Genomic DNA, 19963 nt, shown 5'->3' on the forward strand with positions numbered 1-19963 from the left:
TAGCAGAGCTTTTCTGATGGTGGCATTATTACTGTTCGAAAACATCTTATGTAACTTTTGTCAAGCACTCATTCAATTGTTTGGCTCTAATATTTTAGGCCTCTGTTCTTGTCTGTTTGTGTCCCTCGATCTGTCTTGATATTCAATCCAGATAACGTTTTTTCTAACTTTGTAACATCTGTTTCTTCATTTACAAGTTTCAGTAGTTTATGGCGTTCACTATGTTGGCAAATATACCAACTTACTACACACTACCTTGAACTACTAGTTGTGAAAGCTCTACCCTAAATGTTTCAACATATTCCATCCTATAAATTTGTTTCTATCATTTTTGTCAGCTCCCCCTTTTCGTAATCTTATATCTTACATTTTGATTTCTTATTTTTTTTAATACAAGTTAAATTTTAGCAGGTATACATCCTCCACTCCCCTAATTTCTGTCAGTGCCATTTTCTTGGTTTTATTTGTATTTACTGTTTTTTATTTTATTTCCTAAATACTCAATACTGGTCTGTGGTCCAGTTTGTATGATTAAAAACTTTCAAGTGGAGGATGCTGATAATGGTGGTGTATAAAATAAAAACTGATTGACTGATATGCATCTAACAAAAGTAACAAATTATTAATATGTACATTGTCTGAGAGCATTTATTTTAATACTTTCAAAATATCCCAAACACATATTTCTGACAGTAATCTATGTGATCTCTTGTTTTCCACTTGTAAATTCCTCTATATCTAGCATATGAATAAATATTATAATGGGATGTAATGGAATACTCCACCAAAAATTATATTTTTATATGTTGCTCACTCCAAATAGTTTATAGTGATAGATGAGAAAAAATGGTTATTTTTTATTGCAGAATAAGAGAAAAAAATACTATAATAGACACTAATGGTGACATGCTTTTTGGATGTTTTGATCATGCACCTGGATAACAGACATGAGGATTATGCGACACAGCGACACAAGTAACATGAGTATTTTTACTTTTTTCATGAGACGTTTTTCACATCAATTGCTGTTGTGCAGCAGGGGTCGCTATTACGATGTATGATATCAAATTTTTTTTCTGGTTCTGCATGAAAACATGAGACTAAAATGTCTTTTAATCTACAGTATTTCTATATCCGTTTTGGGTGGGGTATTCCTGTAAATTGTGAATTTGATTTTTCTACAGATTTACACATTGTAGGCAATTATTTGACCATTCATCATGTCTGTCTCTGTCAGTGATTTTATGCATGTTTGCTACATATAATCATGAATGGGCGAAGTGATCCCAGTTAAATTTTCCATTTTTACTATAGTTATAAAATGTTAGAATCCTATTGATTTAAAAAAATATTTCATATAAAAGCTGGGAAAATTAAAACTTGTGCAAATTTTTCCAAAGCATTTTACCCAATTTACTATTTGCTGTGTGATATCAGTTTATTTTTGCCAAAGAGAAACTTTTTGACACTGTGACTTGATTTTTTGGAAGAAACATTTTAAATGAAAGTAGCAATGAATAAAAATAATGATGCCATTTTAAGCTTTCGTTTTGAAATAATGCATTATTTTTGAACAATACAAGAAACAATCAAAATCACTATTGAGAAAACCTGACATGTTCACTAAGTGATACGCCATCTACTTTCACTCTGCTATACTCAATGGATTTTTCACACTGCTTCTATCAGTTATGTGTAGAAGCTGCTTTTCTAATTTATAAGTTTGCTGTCAATAAGGGTGATCAGAATATGCATAGGCCCTGGGAAACTTATGTTTTTAATATACTTGTGCTCAGAATTTTTCCAATTCTGTGTCCTTGCTATAATTGACCATATGAGATTTTATAGTGCTCTAACCTCTGAACATAGAATCACAAAAGTGCTTTCTTTACAAACTCTTTGTTTTCTAACCATTCATAATCTGAGGAAAATATTGAGTAAAACATCTTTCCAAAACCTTGCTTTAGGCAAGTAAAACAGCTTTTTTAGAAAAAAAGCGTAATTTAAACAGGTTCTAGTTTTTTTTCCTGTGGACAGAATATAGTGAAATTCCCACTTGCAGAAATCAGTAAGAAAGCAAAATGAACTTACCACTTATTGAAATGCTTCCAACAATGTTGTGAGAATGGAATACTCCAAGGCATTCCCAATGTCAAAAAAGGGTAAATTACTTAGCATTATCACATTATTTTAATGGCTGATGAAGAAGGCTTTTGTGCTCTCTGTTTAGTTTTTGACACATATTTCATAAAATATACTCAGAGGTAAGCTTTCTTACTTTCTGCTGTGCACCTGGAGCAAATACTGTATTTTGTACAAGATAAATAGTGTTTTGCTTAACTCCTTCATAACTCCAATTAAAACTACTGTATGATCAGTCCTGTTTTGCAAATCAAAGCAAACAAAATGTAATTTTAGAAAAAGAAACACCAGACATATGTCCTGATTAATATCTCAAAAAATTCAAGCACTGCTTTTTAAGTCCATGCAGATAGGATCTCTACAGATTATCTGTCTGGGATGTCAGGAGCCCTGGTAAATTGTAAGTGCAATGCAATGGTAAATACCACCCTGCAAAAGCATTCCTCAACAACACAGCATACCTACCTTTTGAGAGATGCTTCATATACCCCACTGTCTCCTGCCACAGACTCATCAGATACTGCTGCAGACACACATACCACCTTTTCTTCCAGTAGACGACCTGATTCGGTTCCCTGTATATCAACATCTGGAGAGAGAAAAGGAAAGTAAAATTTAACTTCTTACGTGTTACAAAACATTGCATTGATAACTTTCTTGAGGTAATGTAGGAAGGTAATAAAGTGGTGTAATGAATGCTTTATGTATTCTATCAGCAAAACTAGTTTATCTTATTGGGATAACCAACAAGTAATAAAATATTGCTATATAACATACTATCCAGTAATAATTAATAACACAGTCCATTATTTCCTAAGCAAGAATTCTGTTAACTGCAATAAAGTAGCAGAATTAAACCAAAATGACGATAGCTTAAGGAGATGAAGAATCGTCTGTCCTTGTAAACATCCAACCTTTCATTTTTGGATTTTAATTTCAATGCATAATGTCAGGGAACCTGGGCCTTTTCCAGAAGTATCTAGTACTAGACAGGACAACAACTCTGGATAACACAATCTTAATCACAGATTTAATTATTTACCTGTTTCTATGAATGTTCTGTTAATTCATTTTTTTTATTTCTAAGTAATTACACAGAAAGGGAGCACTTGTAGATACGCACTCAGACATCTGAATGAAACTTAATGAGCCACTCCTGTTTAGGTTGATTGTTTTTTACATCTGTCTCCACTCCGTTTTAAGTGTCAATTTTAAAATAATCAATTTACAAACATTCAATGAAGTAAACTTGTCACAAAAAGAAAATAATGAAATGAAGATGAACATGAACATGAATAAAAAGTTGGAGCACCCAGTGCTCTAAAAGCTCTAACAATAAAGCTAATCAGACATTATGGTGAGTTACCAAATGCATGAAACCAGGACAGCATTTGAAAATACCCACTTGAGAACATTTGCTAATCCTTTATAATTTTGGTTCAAGTCAACAGAAGTGTTATCTCTAGCATTTCAGGAAGAGTAGAAGATATATTTGACTGCAGGCTATCAAGAAAAAATATAAATGAGCACAAAGTAGAATGATAACCTTATATGTAATAATAATAATAAACAATAATAATACATGTTATATTTGTAGAGTGCCTTTCCTGTGCTCAAAACATTTAAAAAATATTGAAAAGGGCACAACAAAATGGAAGCACAGGGAAAGGAGTAAAATAAATAAGACAAGCTTGAAGCTAACATCCACAGCAAACACAAAAAAAGATGCATACATAAAAAGCATCATTATGGGTTTTCACAAAAAAACAAGAATACAAGTATACACTCTGATAACACAATACTGTAATACACCTAATTCTAGATACAGTAACATCATAAGGAATTTTTGATAGGGACTGAGTTTAGGACATGGAGAAGAATGGAAGTGTATAGTAAATGCATTCTTAAACAGTTAAATGTAGTAACCGCAGGGAGGTCACTTCAAAGTGTGGGTAAGGTTGAACAGAAAGCACTATTACCAGTGAAATACAGATTAACTGAAGATACAACATGCTTGCCAGAATCAGTGGACCAGAGTGAGCAGACCTAACTATAGGAATGCAGAAGTGTACTGATATACTGATATAGTTTAACCAGTTAAAGCTTTATAGGTTAGCAACAAGGTTCTGAACACAGTTCTGCAAGACGTCAGATCCAAGACCTGGACTGTGAGTGAAGAAAATCCTTGCTGGTTCTTCAATAGCTTTAATATGCCTAAAAAATAAATTCAGCGATCAGGTCCTGATAAGGATATACTGTGCGCTTCTTCTTACTAAGGTTTCTTGGCACTGTGTTCACTTAGAAAACACAATGATATGTCTAGTGTATTGCTTTCAGCAGATTAAAACATATTTATATATTTATTTTTTGCCCACTGAGTCCCAGTATCTGTAGCTAAATTTAGGTACCACACAATGAATTTTGTGCATGAACAAAAACAACAGTCATACACACTAGTATGCCATTTAGTAGCTATCTACCAACATGATATCCTACTGTAAAAACAGTAAGGAATTGGTAAAAATACAATGACCTTAGGGCATATATACAGTCACAGCAGACACTTTGGGGTGAGCTAGAGGAGGCAAAAAGCTGCAGGAAATACCATGTCTCCTTGATGACCAGAAAAATCTCATACTCTAGGGTCTTGACAAAAGCAGAGCAAAAGCATAGACAGATGGACGGACGGACGGACGGACGGACAGACGGACAGACAGACAGACAGACAGACAGACAGACAGAGGAAATTGCAGTGTTACAACAGGAGAAACACAATCTAAACAGAATACCCTCAAAATGAAACAGTATCATAAATAAAATATATTGATGATCTATCTAACCAATAAAGGGACAGAGTGTATTTTTTAGGAATTAATCTGGTGCACACCTGATTATATTCTTTTAGGTGTGCACCAGGTACTTAATGTTCACATTACACAATTTTACGTTCGCACCAGATACTATCCCATATGTGCAGCACAGGACTATAACATTTAACAGGTATTCTAAAGGTTTAAAGGAAGTAAATAATGACAAAGTAAATGTGCTATATGCTGTTTTTCAAATAAAGATTATATAACTGTCCTTGCCGGTAATATGTATAATCATAAAACTGAAAGGAGGTGTCTTCTCTTTGTCATTACCACTAACATGATAATGTGTCAGATTAGATAATGATTTCAATAGTGTAGCTACAATTGGACAAAGCAAATATCACCTGCAATTTAACTTAGAAATTGCACTTGTCAAAAACATGATAATAAAAACTGTAGCAACAGGGTTTAACTCTCTTTTGTGCCCTTTAAATATCACAGCTCATTCTGCATAGTGTAGTGGATGACCCAGGGTGCCAGATTTTCCAGTGGATTAGACAAGGATATTGAGATTTGGCCAGGCAAAATTTACCTCATTTTAACAATGGTATCTTTTTGTCACAAAATAGATACAATTAAAATAGCCTGATGTGATTTAAATCTTTAGAGTGTTAAATACCACATTCCATTGGTGTAGATAAGCAAGTATGTCAAGTTTGCCAAAGAATGTAATTAGTGTGCCCACCTAGTGGTGGGAAAAATTCACATGCAGTCAAAATATGGAATATGAATGGCTCTTGTAAGTTATGTGAATAATAAGCTGACTGCAATTTAATATGTAGGTGCCAGTAATTATCTAATTAATTTAATTACCCTATACTACATGGAAGAGAAGTGGTTACCACTGCTGCTTCACAGATCATGCAGTCTGATTTTGGATGTACTTTTGTACATTTATAAACGTGGCAATATTTATTTTTGTAGAGTGCATATATAGATAACATCAAAGTGTTAAGCAGTATGTTCTGGTAAAAGAAAATGATGTACCATATTGCCGCACACACTAATTATATGGTGTTCATCAGATGTGTGCTTAACACTATCTGGTGCACACATGGTAGTATTTATTGCACATACAATAATATATGGTGCACACATTGTAGTGCACCAAAAAATATACTATGTCCCTTCTGGAGCTCCATAATAGTGTAATTAAAATTAACATATTAAAATTTAAGAAAAAAACATAAATTTAGGCAGAGGCATCTAACGGCAGTTGTTAAAAAGATCCTGACTACAGAATACATATTGTGTTGAATGTGCTCCCCAAATTGACCAGTATGTCACGTGGAAGGTGTTATTCATTGTTCATGGTAGCTCAGCCTACACCTTTATCTCTTTCCCTCCCTCCAGAATAGTCAGTGCTTGTGCCCAGGACAGATTTAGCCACTATGAATTACCTGTTACAGCTGTTGGCACCATATATTCTTATGCTACTACCCCAATAGAACAAGACAACACTTGCAAACAGTGACTGAGAGAATATATACAGATATACTTCATCAAAACAAAAGGACCTAACCAATCTCAGAAAATTCAGGTGAATGTGCCATTTTCTCTAAAAAGCTTCAGTGTATGTAGGCCAGTCGATGTATCTGTCTAGGCATACCCCTAGGGAACCTGCATACCTAGACCTACTCAGCTCCAAAATCCTAAAAAAAGACTGGAGCTTTGCTCTTCCTCAAATATATCATCATCTCTTTGGTTGATGTTGAAGATGGTTCAGCATGCACCAGTTCACAAAATTATTCACCAGGTCACTGTGCCCCTTTTCTTAAAAGGACTTGTGGAGAAAACTAATTTCAGCATACCTACAATGGATCATAGGTGGCACTCCACATAACATTGCAACCTCACTTTTTAATTCCTGACTGAAACACCTTACATGTAGTGTTTGGATGTTCACTCTGAATTGTGTGGGTTTCCTATTATAGTCCAAAGACATGCTATTAGTTTGACTGACAAACGCATGGAGAGTATACCTTACATTGGATTAAAATTCTTAATTCCTACTGTACTAAATAAAGCAGGTTCAAAAAGCAGTTGGATGGATGGATGGATACTTCTTAGAATATAAATGTACAAGTAAAGAACTTAAAAGACATGAAATGCTTGTCTAGGAATTTTTACACTAACTATATAACACTTACAATGCTAGCTCATCTCTTAAGAGACTGAAGGCCCAAGCTATAGGCGAAGATGCCCACAAAATAAATAAGTGCTTGCTGTCTGTTTGTTAAAATGCCACTATAAAGACCTGATTCTGGGGAGTGAGGAAAATTTTTAATTTAATGATTTTGAGCTCCACAATGATAAAATATTTTCATCATGGCTAGCCTACTAGCTTTTTAAAATGTTTGTTAATTGTACAAATCATACGACAATGACAATAAACAGCTAATTCTAAAAGAAAGGTACGTTAATTATAATCAATGTTTCAATTTTATAGCTAAAAAAGCGGAGCTACTTTACTAACAGCAGGAGATTTGCATGACAAGCAACATAAATTGCAAATTTCCTCACTGACTAGGGTGGTCCAACTCTATTAATGTTTATGTTTTAAAGTGAAAGCAACATTCACAATATATACATAAACATGGAGGAGAAAATATACATTTTAATTTCCTGGAGAGTTCTGGGAAAAAGCATGCACGTGATTGCTGTCTTCCACTTTTTCATTGCTGAACTATGGCTCTTACCTCTTCCAATATAAAAGCTATTTCTCAGTGAAGTCACTCATTAATCCACTAACTAAATACACATAATCAATTTTTAGGATCGTAAACATACACATATATTCACTCATACTGGGCCAATTTAGAGTTTCCAATTAGACAACTTCGGGATGTGAGAGGACCTGTAGAACGCCAGCAGACACCAGAAGAAAGTGCAAATGCCATACAAACAGTAACTACACCAAGATTCAAACCAATTTTGTTGAATAGTGGGGACAATTTTACTAAACTGCTGCTCCAAAACACCATCTTGAAACAAGTCCTCCTCTTTAAATGCTTAAAAAGGACAAACATTGACATTTTAGTAATTTTATTAGCAAAAAACTATTTAGTTAGTAGTAACAGAAAAAAAAAACAAAAAAAACAATTTGTGCAGGTGATAACTAGGAATATTGCTTTTTTACATACCCTCCTGAAACGTGGGTGTGGGACCCTCAAGGCATTCTGTAGACTCCTTCTCTATGGGAATAAACTGGCTGACTCCAGGCTCAGAGTTTAATACAATTTGATTCTTATAAAGCCCTAGGCCTTTAAAGTCATCTATAATTTCACAGTCTGCAAAATCCGTGGCTATATCATGTAGAGACAAATCCTGTGTTGACTGTAAAAAAGAGCCCTCAAGGACCAGAGGAGAACCCGGTGGGGACAAAGAAGACAATGAAGACCTTGAAGAGAGAGAAGTGACCGATTTGGATGGCTCAGTGGATTTGATCATGTGGCCTGAAGCTGGTGAATCAGATGAATCATTATAATGCAAGTTAGTAGGAGACTTCACCACCTCATTCTCATGAATGGTAGTGATGGGACCTGAAGGAATGTAAGCAATCTTCTCCTGCAGCAGGAGTTCCAGTTTGTATTGATAGTCCAAGTCCACACTCGGTTCCTGCTGGCTGTAGTAGAGATCAGTGGAGCTTAGGGAATTTAAAGAGCCCCTGCTGGATGTGTTGAGAGAACCTCTGCTGGATGCCAGCGATCCCAGGCTGCTTCCAGAAGACACTGAGAGCGTGCTTGCTGAAAGACTGTAAAATAAAATAAATAAATAAATAAAAGTAAATTTATGAAATGCACATTTGGAGAATGCCACACTTATTAGCGGCATCCAGCTGGCAGCCAAAAGATAAAACACGTAACCTTAACAGGATTTTTCTGACATTAGAGGTTGGTAGCACTGTAGGCAAAGTAATAAAATATTTTTATTTATATTTAAGTGACTCTAAGGGTTTAATGACTGTTAAGAAAGTCACTTACAACTGCATTTTTTAATAAAACAGAGGAGGCACACAGAGGGTAAATGATTTGCTCAGGGTCACACAGCACGTCAGTAGCTGAGCTCAGTAAGATGGGAGCACCTCCTGGTAGGAAGTGCTTTTTCATTAATGACTGTAAAACAGCCTCTCACAGAGACCGTAGTCAAACACCATGATGACTCTAAGGTTGCCACAAGGATTTTTCTGCTTCTCTGAGGCAGAATTAATGTTATTCTCAGAGAGATGGTATTTGTCTGCATCAACATATCAGTGCCCTGGTGTGATGATGATCTTGAGTGCCATCTGGCTGAAAAAAACCCAAAAGGCAATATAAAAATAAAAATAGAAAAAAGCAGCTATAGTGAACACTTTCTAAAATTTTTGCACCTTTGATTTTAAAATCTTACCTGCATGCAAAATCTATTATTTAGGAAAGCTTTGTGTTAAAAGAAAAGAGGCAAACCACTCCACTGATGGATCATTATGGAGGAAACAGAACTGCAGGAGATATGTATGACTTCTGCATCTTTTTCTTTTGTTTGTGAAAGAAATAAATCGAGAAAATTGCTTGGAGGTTCACTTCTTGGTGCATCTAAAATTATATTTTCTTTATAGAGATATTTTGAGATGGGTTTACCATCACATTTTAGTGCAAACACTGGTTGCCTTCACCTACTAGAAACACTTCTGTTTGGACAGAGGATGTAGGGGATTTTTTTATTACCAGACTCCCACAGTAAATATTCTATTCTACTTCTCAGTACTGCTGAGCCAGCCCGCTGTAATGCATTCCATGCTGATATATATATAATGTTTCAAATTAAGCACTACAACAATACCAAACTGCTACCTTAGAGGGCAGCGATGCTGTTTATGTGATCGCAAAATCAAAAATATAACGAAACTACAAGGCAGCTTGCGTTCACTTTAAAAAAGAGACTTTTGCATGTGGTATATAGTACACATGATCACAAAAATTACAAACTTGGATGAATCTAAATAACAATTTAAAAAAAAAAAAGCTGATGCAAAGATTGTGATTTTTAACGATGATTATTTAGGTCCATCCTCACAGTTAGTAAATCTAAATTTGCCCCTTGTAAATGGGAATGTGGGTTTCTGAATAAATGGATACTGCAGTGGAATGGCACATCGTCACGGGTTGGTTTCTACCCTTGTATCCAGTGCTGCTAGGGTAGGCTCCAACCCCATTTACCTCGCATTGTATTAATACAAAAATGAAAATAAGTTATTTTAAGGGTATGAATACATCTTTTTTTCTTAGGTAATATTACATAAAAACTTCAGCACCATGTGGTCCATATTATACTGCCTGGCTCTATTCTCTTGCTCTTTTTCACAAAATGTACTAGCAAAATATCATATAAAGTCTTGTTAACATTTTATAAGCAGTGACACACTTGTTCCTTAGCCAATAATAAACCCTTATTCTTCTGTCCTCTTGTCAAATGCACAACCTGTTTGCTAAATTAGTTGGAAAACAGGCCTGCATAAATAAAGTAGTAGGGTAAGCATGAAACCAGATGACACCATTTTGCTCTTAATTATTAAAAGCATAAACTTATCACAAGTGACATTTTACAAAGCAGTCCAGATAAAATTCAGAGATTTGTTAGATGTTTGTTTTTTTTTCCTCAATGTAGATGTTTGTTAGAAGTAAGAGTATTTGAAGAAAAAATGCAAGTATTGCTGAATTCTTTTAAAATTTTAAGCAATTTTATTCAGCAAAGAAAAAGAGAGAAGAAATGCTACCTTTGAAAGCTGATCTGTATTTACTTCCCTAAAAGCAGTTTTAAGAGTGGAAACAATCTCTGTTCTGTCACCAGCATTTTAGGATGCACTAAAGGTAATATTAACAGAAAACTTGATTCAAGCTGTTATCAAGACAGAGGGCACAACTAGCTCATCGAATTTACATTTTCTGCAGTTTACATTAAGCCATATATCACATACTTTCAGCCTTCATCTGTTCCATTGCCATTTAGCAACCATTCATCTGTGTTGTTTTTTTCTCTTTTCTTTTTAGATCTTTTATGCATACAAAATTACTTTAATCCCCTATTGAATATGAGGGAAAAAACTTGTTCTTTTAGATTAAACCATCAAAAAATCCTCCCTGCTGGTTTTCAAATCAGTTTGAAGCTCTCACCTTTTAAGCTGGGAATGGATGAGTGTTGCAAGTCTAGTGGACTCTTCCAACTTCTGTACTAGCTCTCGTCTCTTTTCTTGTACTTTCAACCTAAATGAAAGGAGAAAAAAGAAGAAAATCTATAAAGTAGGTGAAAGAAAGGAGATCTTTCATTTTCAATTTACATAATCCTCAATATTTTCCTTACAGGAGACCACAGGAGATTCGAGAATTTTGAAACTGGCAGATATTCTTAAGTTCAAAGAATCAGGTGTTTTCAAGTGTCATGTATGCCAGTCGTTTATGTGTTTAAAAGAGGTGCTATGGACACAAGCATTTCTTGCATCAGTTTAATGTTCAATGACAGAAGGGAATAAAAAAAGTGCAAAACCTTGCGGCTAAAAGAAACTAAAGCAGAAGCATCACAGAAATGAAGATAGGTGACCTTTGATTATTTCAATAGTATCTCGTACTGTAAATGGTCAAACTTTGACAGCTCATACTGTTACATGGGTCTTAAATACTGCATTTTCAGAATCTAGAGCATTGTAATGAATTACAAAAACTTCGGCCATTGAATAAACATTATAAAGGTAGCAAACCAGCTCCCTCCAAAAAAGCATTCATCTTGTTAGGTGACACCATGGTGTAATGATTGGCCCCTTGGATCCAGCTTTGAATCCCACACCTAGTCTTGTTCATGTGAAGTTTGCACATTCTCTTCATGCCTCTTTAGGTTTTCCTCTGGGTATTCCAGGTTTCCTCCCACTTTCCCAGAGGAGTGTGTGCTAGGTTAGTTGAAGATTCCAAACAGTCCAAGTGTAACAGTGGTTGTACGCATGAGTGGGCCCTTCAAATAAACAGTAGCCCTAATATCCCTTGAATTAGATTAAAATAATACTCCACACAAAAATATACAAATAAATACTAAAAGTTCAAGAAAAGCAAGTGAAAAATCAGGTGGAAAGTATGACTTGTAATTGTACATATCCAAGGTGCAATTCACTGGTGTAGCATCACAAACTGCATATGAAGATACTGGAGGTACTGCAGTTGTGATTTAATGATCAACAAATGACAGAAGAGGCATGTCTTCAATTCAAAATGCATTTCTCTCTCATGCATGACAGCCTTTATTAGAATTGGTTTATTTAACAATATAAGACTGAATACCTGACTTTTGGGTTCTGTGACGCAGTAATCTGAGATTTTTTCATGAGCCTTTTGATATTGTTTGCTGTTATTCAAGCTTCTTTGCCATTGAAGCCAATTGCATCAGGAATTTTGTGACCTTTGTTCTCCATTAAAACATTAAATGTTTTTTCCTGTCATTGCTACAAACAACACAGGTTAAGTAACAGATAAATAAATATTGGATGAAATATTCCTTTAAGTGGGTTTGCAAACATTACGTTATTCATCTTGTTGACAATGTTGCCTATAGCTCATGTTTAATAATAAAGACATCAAGTGTTTAAATTATATAAATCTTAATTTAAAATTAAAATGTTCACAGTGCTGGAATGTCTGTCCCCATACACTCCAAGTTATAAACTTAGATCTTCTAATAGTGGTCCGCTTATTATTATTCTAAGAGTTAAACCTAAAAGAAATAGTGAGGCAGCCTTTTGCTGTTATACACCAAAAATCTGGAATACTTTACCAATGAGATATACCAGCTAACACTACCTTTTAAAAAACTCCCAAAAACCCAATTTTTAATTTTGGCTTTTTCACGGCTACATTTTAGTCATATGTCTATTAGACTATATAGGATTATCATATTCTTTCATAATATGATATTCATAATCTCAACTTTTCTCTCCTTTCTTTCCACCACCTGATCGAAGCACTGTGAAGCCACCTGAGGGTCCCGCAGCTGTCAATGAGACCTACTGCCACAAATCTCTGGGACAATGTCTGAAAACAATTAGGAATGACTTAAGAACATTTATGTTAGGTAGAATGCCTAGTGGGATTGTGAGGTCTTCTGGCTTTGGAAAAAATGCAGATTGTTTTTTTTCCCTCTAGCTTAAATAAGAGTTTTTTTTGTGTTGTTTTTGTTTCTTTTTTCTGTTCTCTTAGCCATTTGACCTTATCATCACACTCATCTTTAGAGACTTAGAATTCAATATTACATATAAGGACTCTACTTTTCTACTAATTATATATCTATGTTATTTAAGCCCATATTGATTTTTTTATTACTTTTATTCATTATGTAAGCTCATATTGATTTACTTTTTATTACTTTTATTCATTGTTATTCTTGCTTAATTTAACTTGTTTTTCTTTTCTTGTAAAACTACCTCTTTAACATCTTCTAAAGCACTTTGAGCTACATTCAGTGTATGAAAATGTGCTATTGTAATAAATGTTGTTGTTGTGGTATTACAGGATGTCAGCAAGGTGGCACAGCTGTTAGCACAGTGCCGCAACACTCCAGAATTCTGAAGAATAGCCAGTGTGTGAGTGGACTATTCATTTGAGTTCTTGCAGGATACTCTGGTTTTCTTTCTATGACCTAAAGATGCACAAGTCAGTGACCTTTGACTGAGCCTTTGACCTTTCTGGTCACTCTTCCATTGCTACATAAATGTTTGCATACTTTTACCAACAGGGTGCACTGCAAGTTGAAACAAACTCAATGGCTTTCAATGAACAATAAGAAAATAATGTTATAAACAGTATTACTTTCTACTTAATAAACATGTATAGTTTTAAAAAAATTAATAAAAAAAACTAATCATATAAATGCATGTAATTAATCGGAATTAATTGCATCTAACATTACAACATAATTACAAAATTAATACATAAATCAAGAAGTAAAAACACAATGAATCACAAAATTAATGTAAAATCAATACAAAGGAATTAAAACAAAACTAATTGCATAGTTTAAACTTAAACAATGTCCTTAAACCTGAACTTTTAATAAAATACTACTTAAGCAAATACAACCAGAATTTGAAATGCTTCCTAAAAGGCAAGTTGAAAAGAAGGCAACAAGAAAGCAAGGCCAATGTATTAATTCTCAAACTCGCATAGCATATGAGACACAGACATGTCAAAGTAAAAAATGATCAAAACAACTGTTGACTTTGAATGCACTGCTAAAGAATGATGTACTTGAATGAATAAGCATTTCTTACGATAGGCATACATTAAAACATGGGTTAAAACTTCACAAATACTGTCCTCAATTGTTCATCACTATCATTGACTTGACAATTATACTCTACACAACTGGTGTACCATGGAAATAACAGTGTAGTACCCATGGGTCCAGACCTGAGAGAGACACACTCCTCAGGTTGTTGAGACCTGTCCGAGGAGGATGGGACTAGCTGGAGAAGCCAACATAAAGCAGCTCCATGACTGCCATTTTGCAGACACAGCACTTAGAGAGCACTTGCCTGGGTGTGTGTTTGCCAGCGACTCTTGTAGAGTCGAGAGACCCTGGACATACGAGCTGCCTTTCACCCCGGGTCAATGAAGTCAGGCAGAGAGAGGACCAACTGTATGAGTGGACAAAGGGACGAAGCAGCTGGAAAATGCGTCCAAAGTGCTCACTAAGTGATATGTCTGCAAATGGCAATCTCTGAGCTACTTTCTTTGCTGCCACCTGTCCCGCCACTTCAGATAGTTTGGCACTTCTAAGAGATTTAATGCATTTTGGTTGGCAGAATCGTGGTGTGCCTTGGGATTTTTTGGGTTACAAAAAGTGTGCCACCACAAAAAAAGATGGGAAAACACTGCTCTACCTACACCTTTGCCACTGGCACACCAGAAAATATGCTGCTATCTTGCTTAAAAATTGACACCGTGCATTACTTGGATGATTATGTTGCGTTCTTTGCATAAATTAGCGAAGATACTGCAAACTGGAATAATGGGTAGGGATAATCATTACCCTTCTGTAGAATTTTGTCATTATATTAGGGTAGTCAGCAGGATAAGGTACCTGGCAGACCGGCGAGTTAAACAAAGAGGTACTAGAGGAGGAGCTTGGAATTATAATTTAAAGAAATTTTCAATTTTTAATTTTCAGTAAGGACTTTAAACATGTGTATACTTTCAATTTCATTGGCCTTGTATTTGTATAGAATGCAAATAATTATTTTTACAATAACATATAAAATAAATAAAAACAATTCAATACAAAATAAAAGTATGCCTATCAAATTCACATTTTAAGTAAAAGAAAACAGAACCATCTGAATAAAACTAAAAAGTGCACTCCTTTACAATGGTCCTTTCAGAAAATGCTTTGTTATGTTGCTCCAAAATCCACGATACTTTAATTGAACATTCATTTGCATGCTGCTAGGCTGTAAATGAATTTGAGGACTCTATTGGATCTGTCATAGTGGGCACTCAATTTGGTTATTTTACGTGCACTCATTTCTGTCTGCTGCGGATATCTTTGTGCAAACGATCCATGTTTTCTCTCACAGTGGTGCTTCATATTGTTACTTTTTACTAAAGCCACAATTTCGAAATACATGAGACAAACTGGTTTTGAACTACCCGCAGGAAGAATTAACATATATTCGTTCATTTATTCATCTTTGAAAGTTCAGTTTCTGCGTCTGTTTTCCTTTTTTTTTGGAACAAGCCATGCTCCAAGTCACTGTTTTGTTTCTGATAGCTCTTTCCACGGCATCCACATGTTCTACTCATGCACTGTAACAATAGACGTACACACCTCAAGAAGGAAAAAAAAAATTGCTGCATGAATGTTATCACTCATTCTCATTCATTTACCAGAAATGCGTCACGGTCTAGATAGCAGTGTCACTCAGCCCGGGTCCACCATTTATTGACGCCTGTACTAGAGACTTACTTTGGTTTTAGTGCCAATCAAAGATAACTTATTTAGCCCTTATGTGATATGACACTGATTTGATCTTCTTACAGAAACATGAAATGAAAGGAAAAAAAATCTTTTCTATGGCATTGCACCAGGACTGCAATAAACCCCCACTCCCAATCCCTTCCTCTATCTCCCCTGCAGCTATGTCAGAATGCATAAATCAAGAAAATGAACACCAAGGCTATGTATTGACATATGGCATATCACTGTGAAACATGTAATATGAAATTTTAAACCTTTAAATGAAAATTTTATTTTGTAAAGTTTTTAAAGGTAGTATATAAATATGGTACTGGATGTGAATATAATTTTTAGACACACACTTAAATTTTTGTATTATTGTTTCGTAACTTTAAAAAAAAAAAACACATTACATGAAAATGCTGCCGTGACCAAAGCAAAGTGTTTGCCTTATGGCCTGCCCTGGATTTAACAATATTTTTTAACATGCTAAATAATCACAAAAATTGACACAGTAACTTTCCCACTTACAAATCAAGTTAAAAAGTCTTCTGTTATAGTCTAAAATACTAGCCAACGAATTTCCAAGAACTTTAAGTTCTAAAGAGTTTCAAAAACATGTTAATCTATTTATAAAATAAATTAATAAAATAATAAATTTAATGTTGCTAAAATTGCCAAGCAACATTTTTATCAGTGTACTGTAATTCATCCTATAGTTTCTATATCCAAATGAGCAAACAAATTTGAAAAACTGGTAAAACATAAAGAATAAGCACTTTTGCAACAAATGGAAGAAAACAAAAGCTGACCTCTCTGCTAGAGCGTGGCAGGGCATGGTTTTAACAGATAGAAGGTCCTCCTCCAACCGGCGACGCTCAGCCTCCAGATGCTCTAGCTCATCCTGCGTTCGTCTGCGTGGAGTTACAAACTGCAGTTCTTTCAGGAACTCTTCTTTCTCATTGATAAGCAGCAATTTCTCCTTTTCCACATCTATAGCACCAGGCCAAGCCTCACTCTCCAGCTTTGATAATTCAATCTTCAGGTTGGCCATACTGTACGTAAATAGAAGCCAATGACAAACATTTTACCAATGGGGACTGAGAACAGACAGGTCAAATCATTATAAAATTGTAGTCAGTTTGTTATAATTTTCTCAGCATCATAAATCACATTGTTAAGCAAATTTTTGTAGGAAACATAATAAAAAACTAAACTTTAATATCTTGAACTACAAATAGTTTAAAAATATGTTGTCACTTTCAATTTACTAGCAGGTTGCCAGATTACTGAGGGATTAAACAGCCCCAAGGGTTCTTCAAAAATAAAACAAAACCACAAGCATTCACCTAGGAGACTTTTACTTCTTCCTCCGTCTTTACTTGTGAATTGTGCGTGTACCGCAACATCTGTGCATCTCTTACAACATAATTAAGAATTCTGACAGTTTCATAGATGGTGGTATAATGTATCTACAGTATATATACTTCACAGACAAAGTTATTTTTAAAAAAGTAGCAAATATAGTGATGAGAACACAAAGGCTTGTTTTACTGCAGGTATTCATCTGTCTTGAAATGTTAAAAGTACAGTTTCTCTTGCTTGCTCATATTACTACTGATGAGTCAACAAGACACAGCTACTTCCTGTCCTACCTTCTAGTTAGCAACATGCTTATAGGGAGAGGCTCGCTTAATTACACACAGGCAGTGCTTAATCTGTAAATGATGACGTGGCAGAGCCCATAGCAACTGCCTGGAGGCACCAACAATGAAAATTTGGGAATCTGAGTGCAGTGCTGTTAATGTTGAATTATGTCATTGGCCTAATAAACACATCAAAATCAGCATGTTTATACAGAAACCTGTGCACATAAACTAATATTTTGCTTGTGTATTTTGCAGTCTTAAACTCTTACATTTTCCACACTCTGTGCAGCACACTGTTATTTAAGTCTACTCCCTCCTCATACTATTTTGATACAGTATGTCTTTTTCCCCATTGATTTGCTCCTGTTTCTTTATCACTCAACCACCATTCCAGCATCCACACCAAATGCACAAAAAACAATTTTTTTTTATTATTATTATTAATATTATTTTTAATTTATTCTGTTTTTGTGTGGCTGGAAATGGGGACAAATTTGTAAGGTGCAGAAGTTTACCATGTAATAATTAATAAAAGACAATTTGGAAAAATAGTATGAGTTGAGGTAATATTTTTTTTCCTTTTGCACACACTGCAAACCTACTATCCACAAAACCACATTAACTGTGTCAAATGTTGTTATCCCCCGATTGCTGTATTTTATATTTATGTTTTTAAACCTTAGTGCTCTACTAAACTAGAGAAACCTGTGCACTTTCCAATGAACTTTTCTTTTTCACATCAGCCAGTCTAAAAATAGACAACTTAATAATAACTAAATGTCTTTTATAATGTTTTAATAAAGTCTATGCAATAAGCTTTGTTTTTTTGGAGTGCAGAAGTCTCAAAATGAAAGGTATCTGAGCTGAGCTCCAGCCAGCTCAAATTAAGTGCTGCACAAAGGTCAAATACAAGTCAATACACAAAGACGTTACCTTTACAATACTAACACACTGGCAGAAAATCATATTTGCCATTTACATTTTCATGCACATATTTGCATTCTTTGTGTTGTATGTTTAAATGTCTTTCCAAGATTCAACTGATTTGTTAGCTTACGGGTGAAAAGTTTTTTTCAAAATCCATACTGCTCAACTGCTAACCCTAGCCCTAACCCACTACTTATAGTCAAGGTAGGCAATTTTAAATAAAACAAAGCATTTTTTAATTCTAATTATGTATTTTTCCTGTTGAAAACAAAATCTACTCTAAAACCTCCTGCCCCAATAAAAGCCACTGTTAAACCCCAAAAGGAAATACAAAAAGCAACAGCAGTCTGTGCCTATCTTCTCAACAGCACAGGTGCCAGGAATAATGGCCACCTGTCCTGGGCCTGACCAGTCAGTAGAGAACCAAGTATACTAAACTGAAATTGGTCAGACAGATGTGATGTGTCACATGTTTCTATTTATTGAGCTTCAAATGTCTTCTGATTGATGGTTTGATGAACAGGTGGAGTAAAGGCAGGGACATGTGGACTGGGCCCAGTAAGACCCTAGGATGGTTGGGGTGGGACACGTACTGATAATGATTATATAAGCACACAATGAAGAAAGTAGTAATCCCCATTGCTATTGTAGTTGCTTGAGAAGCTCTCTAGTTTTGAGCTTCTGAGCTAGCAAGAAGAAGCCAGGGCAGAATTTACAATGTTCCTGAAAAACAGTGGAGACCAGGAAACCCTGCATTTGTCACAAATGTCTGACCTTTCCAACAGAATGATAATAAGGATATGAGAGACTTGATCTAGTAAAAATGACTCTGGAGATGTGGCCTCTTTGAGGGCAGACTCAGAGATACAGTAGATCAATGGCCACTAGAAGGATCTTTGGTCTGGTATTAGTATTACAAAAGCAAGGCCACTCTGATCCTAGAAGTTAATCCAGAAACAGGGCTAAAATGACTTGAACCCAAACATTCACTGAAACTATGGTTGATAGGACACAGTTCAGGGTACGCAAAAAGAATTCAAGACAGGGAAATAGAGAGAGAAATGTGAGAGGAGTTTGGAATTGCTTGTGGTACTTTGAGGTAAGTGGTCAAGCCACCCTCCTTAATAAACAGGTTTCAAGACCTTGCAATTTCATTATTTTACTGTTTATTTAGGTCTCTAGGACTGTGACTGTGTCAGACTTTGTAGTTATAAATGATCATGAACCCTCCAGAGGTTTATTTTCTCCTGGTATGCTGCTGACTGGAGTTTTTGTTGTCCTCTTTTGTACCAACTGGCCAGATAATGTTAATAGAAAAACATTGTTGTGTTCCATTTACTGTATATTAATAGATTTCAGACTGCTTTGCTTTTTTTTTTGTTTAAACAAATCTGAATATTT

The 19963-nt window shown here is 35.1% G+C and overlaps 1 protein-coding gene across 1 annotated transcript in view; it reads right to left on the reverse strand.

Annotated features, from left to right (window-relative positions):
* The window catches only part of LOC114651996 (protein WWC2-like), a 350362-nt gene that overhangs the window by 79022 nt on the left and 251377 nt on the right, over positions 1-19963 (reverse strand). Inside the window, exons 9-12 of the mRNA XM_028802133.2 lie at positions 16799-17041; positions 11168-11257; positions 8159-8769; positions 2608-2731 (exon numbers count right to left, since the gene is read on the reverse strand). Of these exons, the coding sequence (XP_028657966.1) occupies positions 2608-2731; positions 8159-8769; positions 11168-11257; positions 16799-17041 (1068 nt within the window). The remainder of the gene's footprint in view (positions 1-2607; positions 2732-8158; positions 8770-11167; positions 11258-16798; positions 17042-19963) is intronic.

The sequence above is a fragment of the Erpetoichthys calabaricus genome, chromosome 5 (genome assembly GCF_900747795.2).
Source record: "Erpetoichthys calabaricus chromosome 5, fErpCal1.3, whole genome shotgun sequence".
NCBI lineage: Eukaryota > Metazoa > Chordata > Cladistia > Polypteriformes > Polypteridae > Erpetoichthys > Erpetoichthys calabaricus.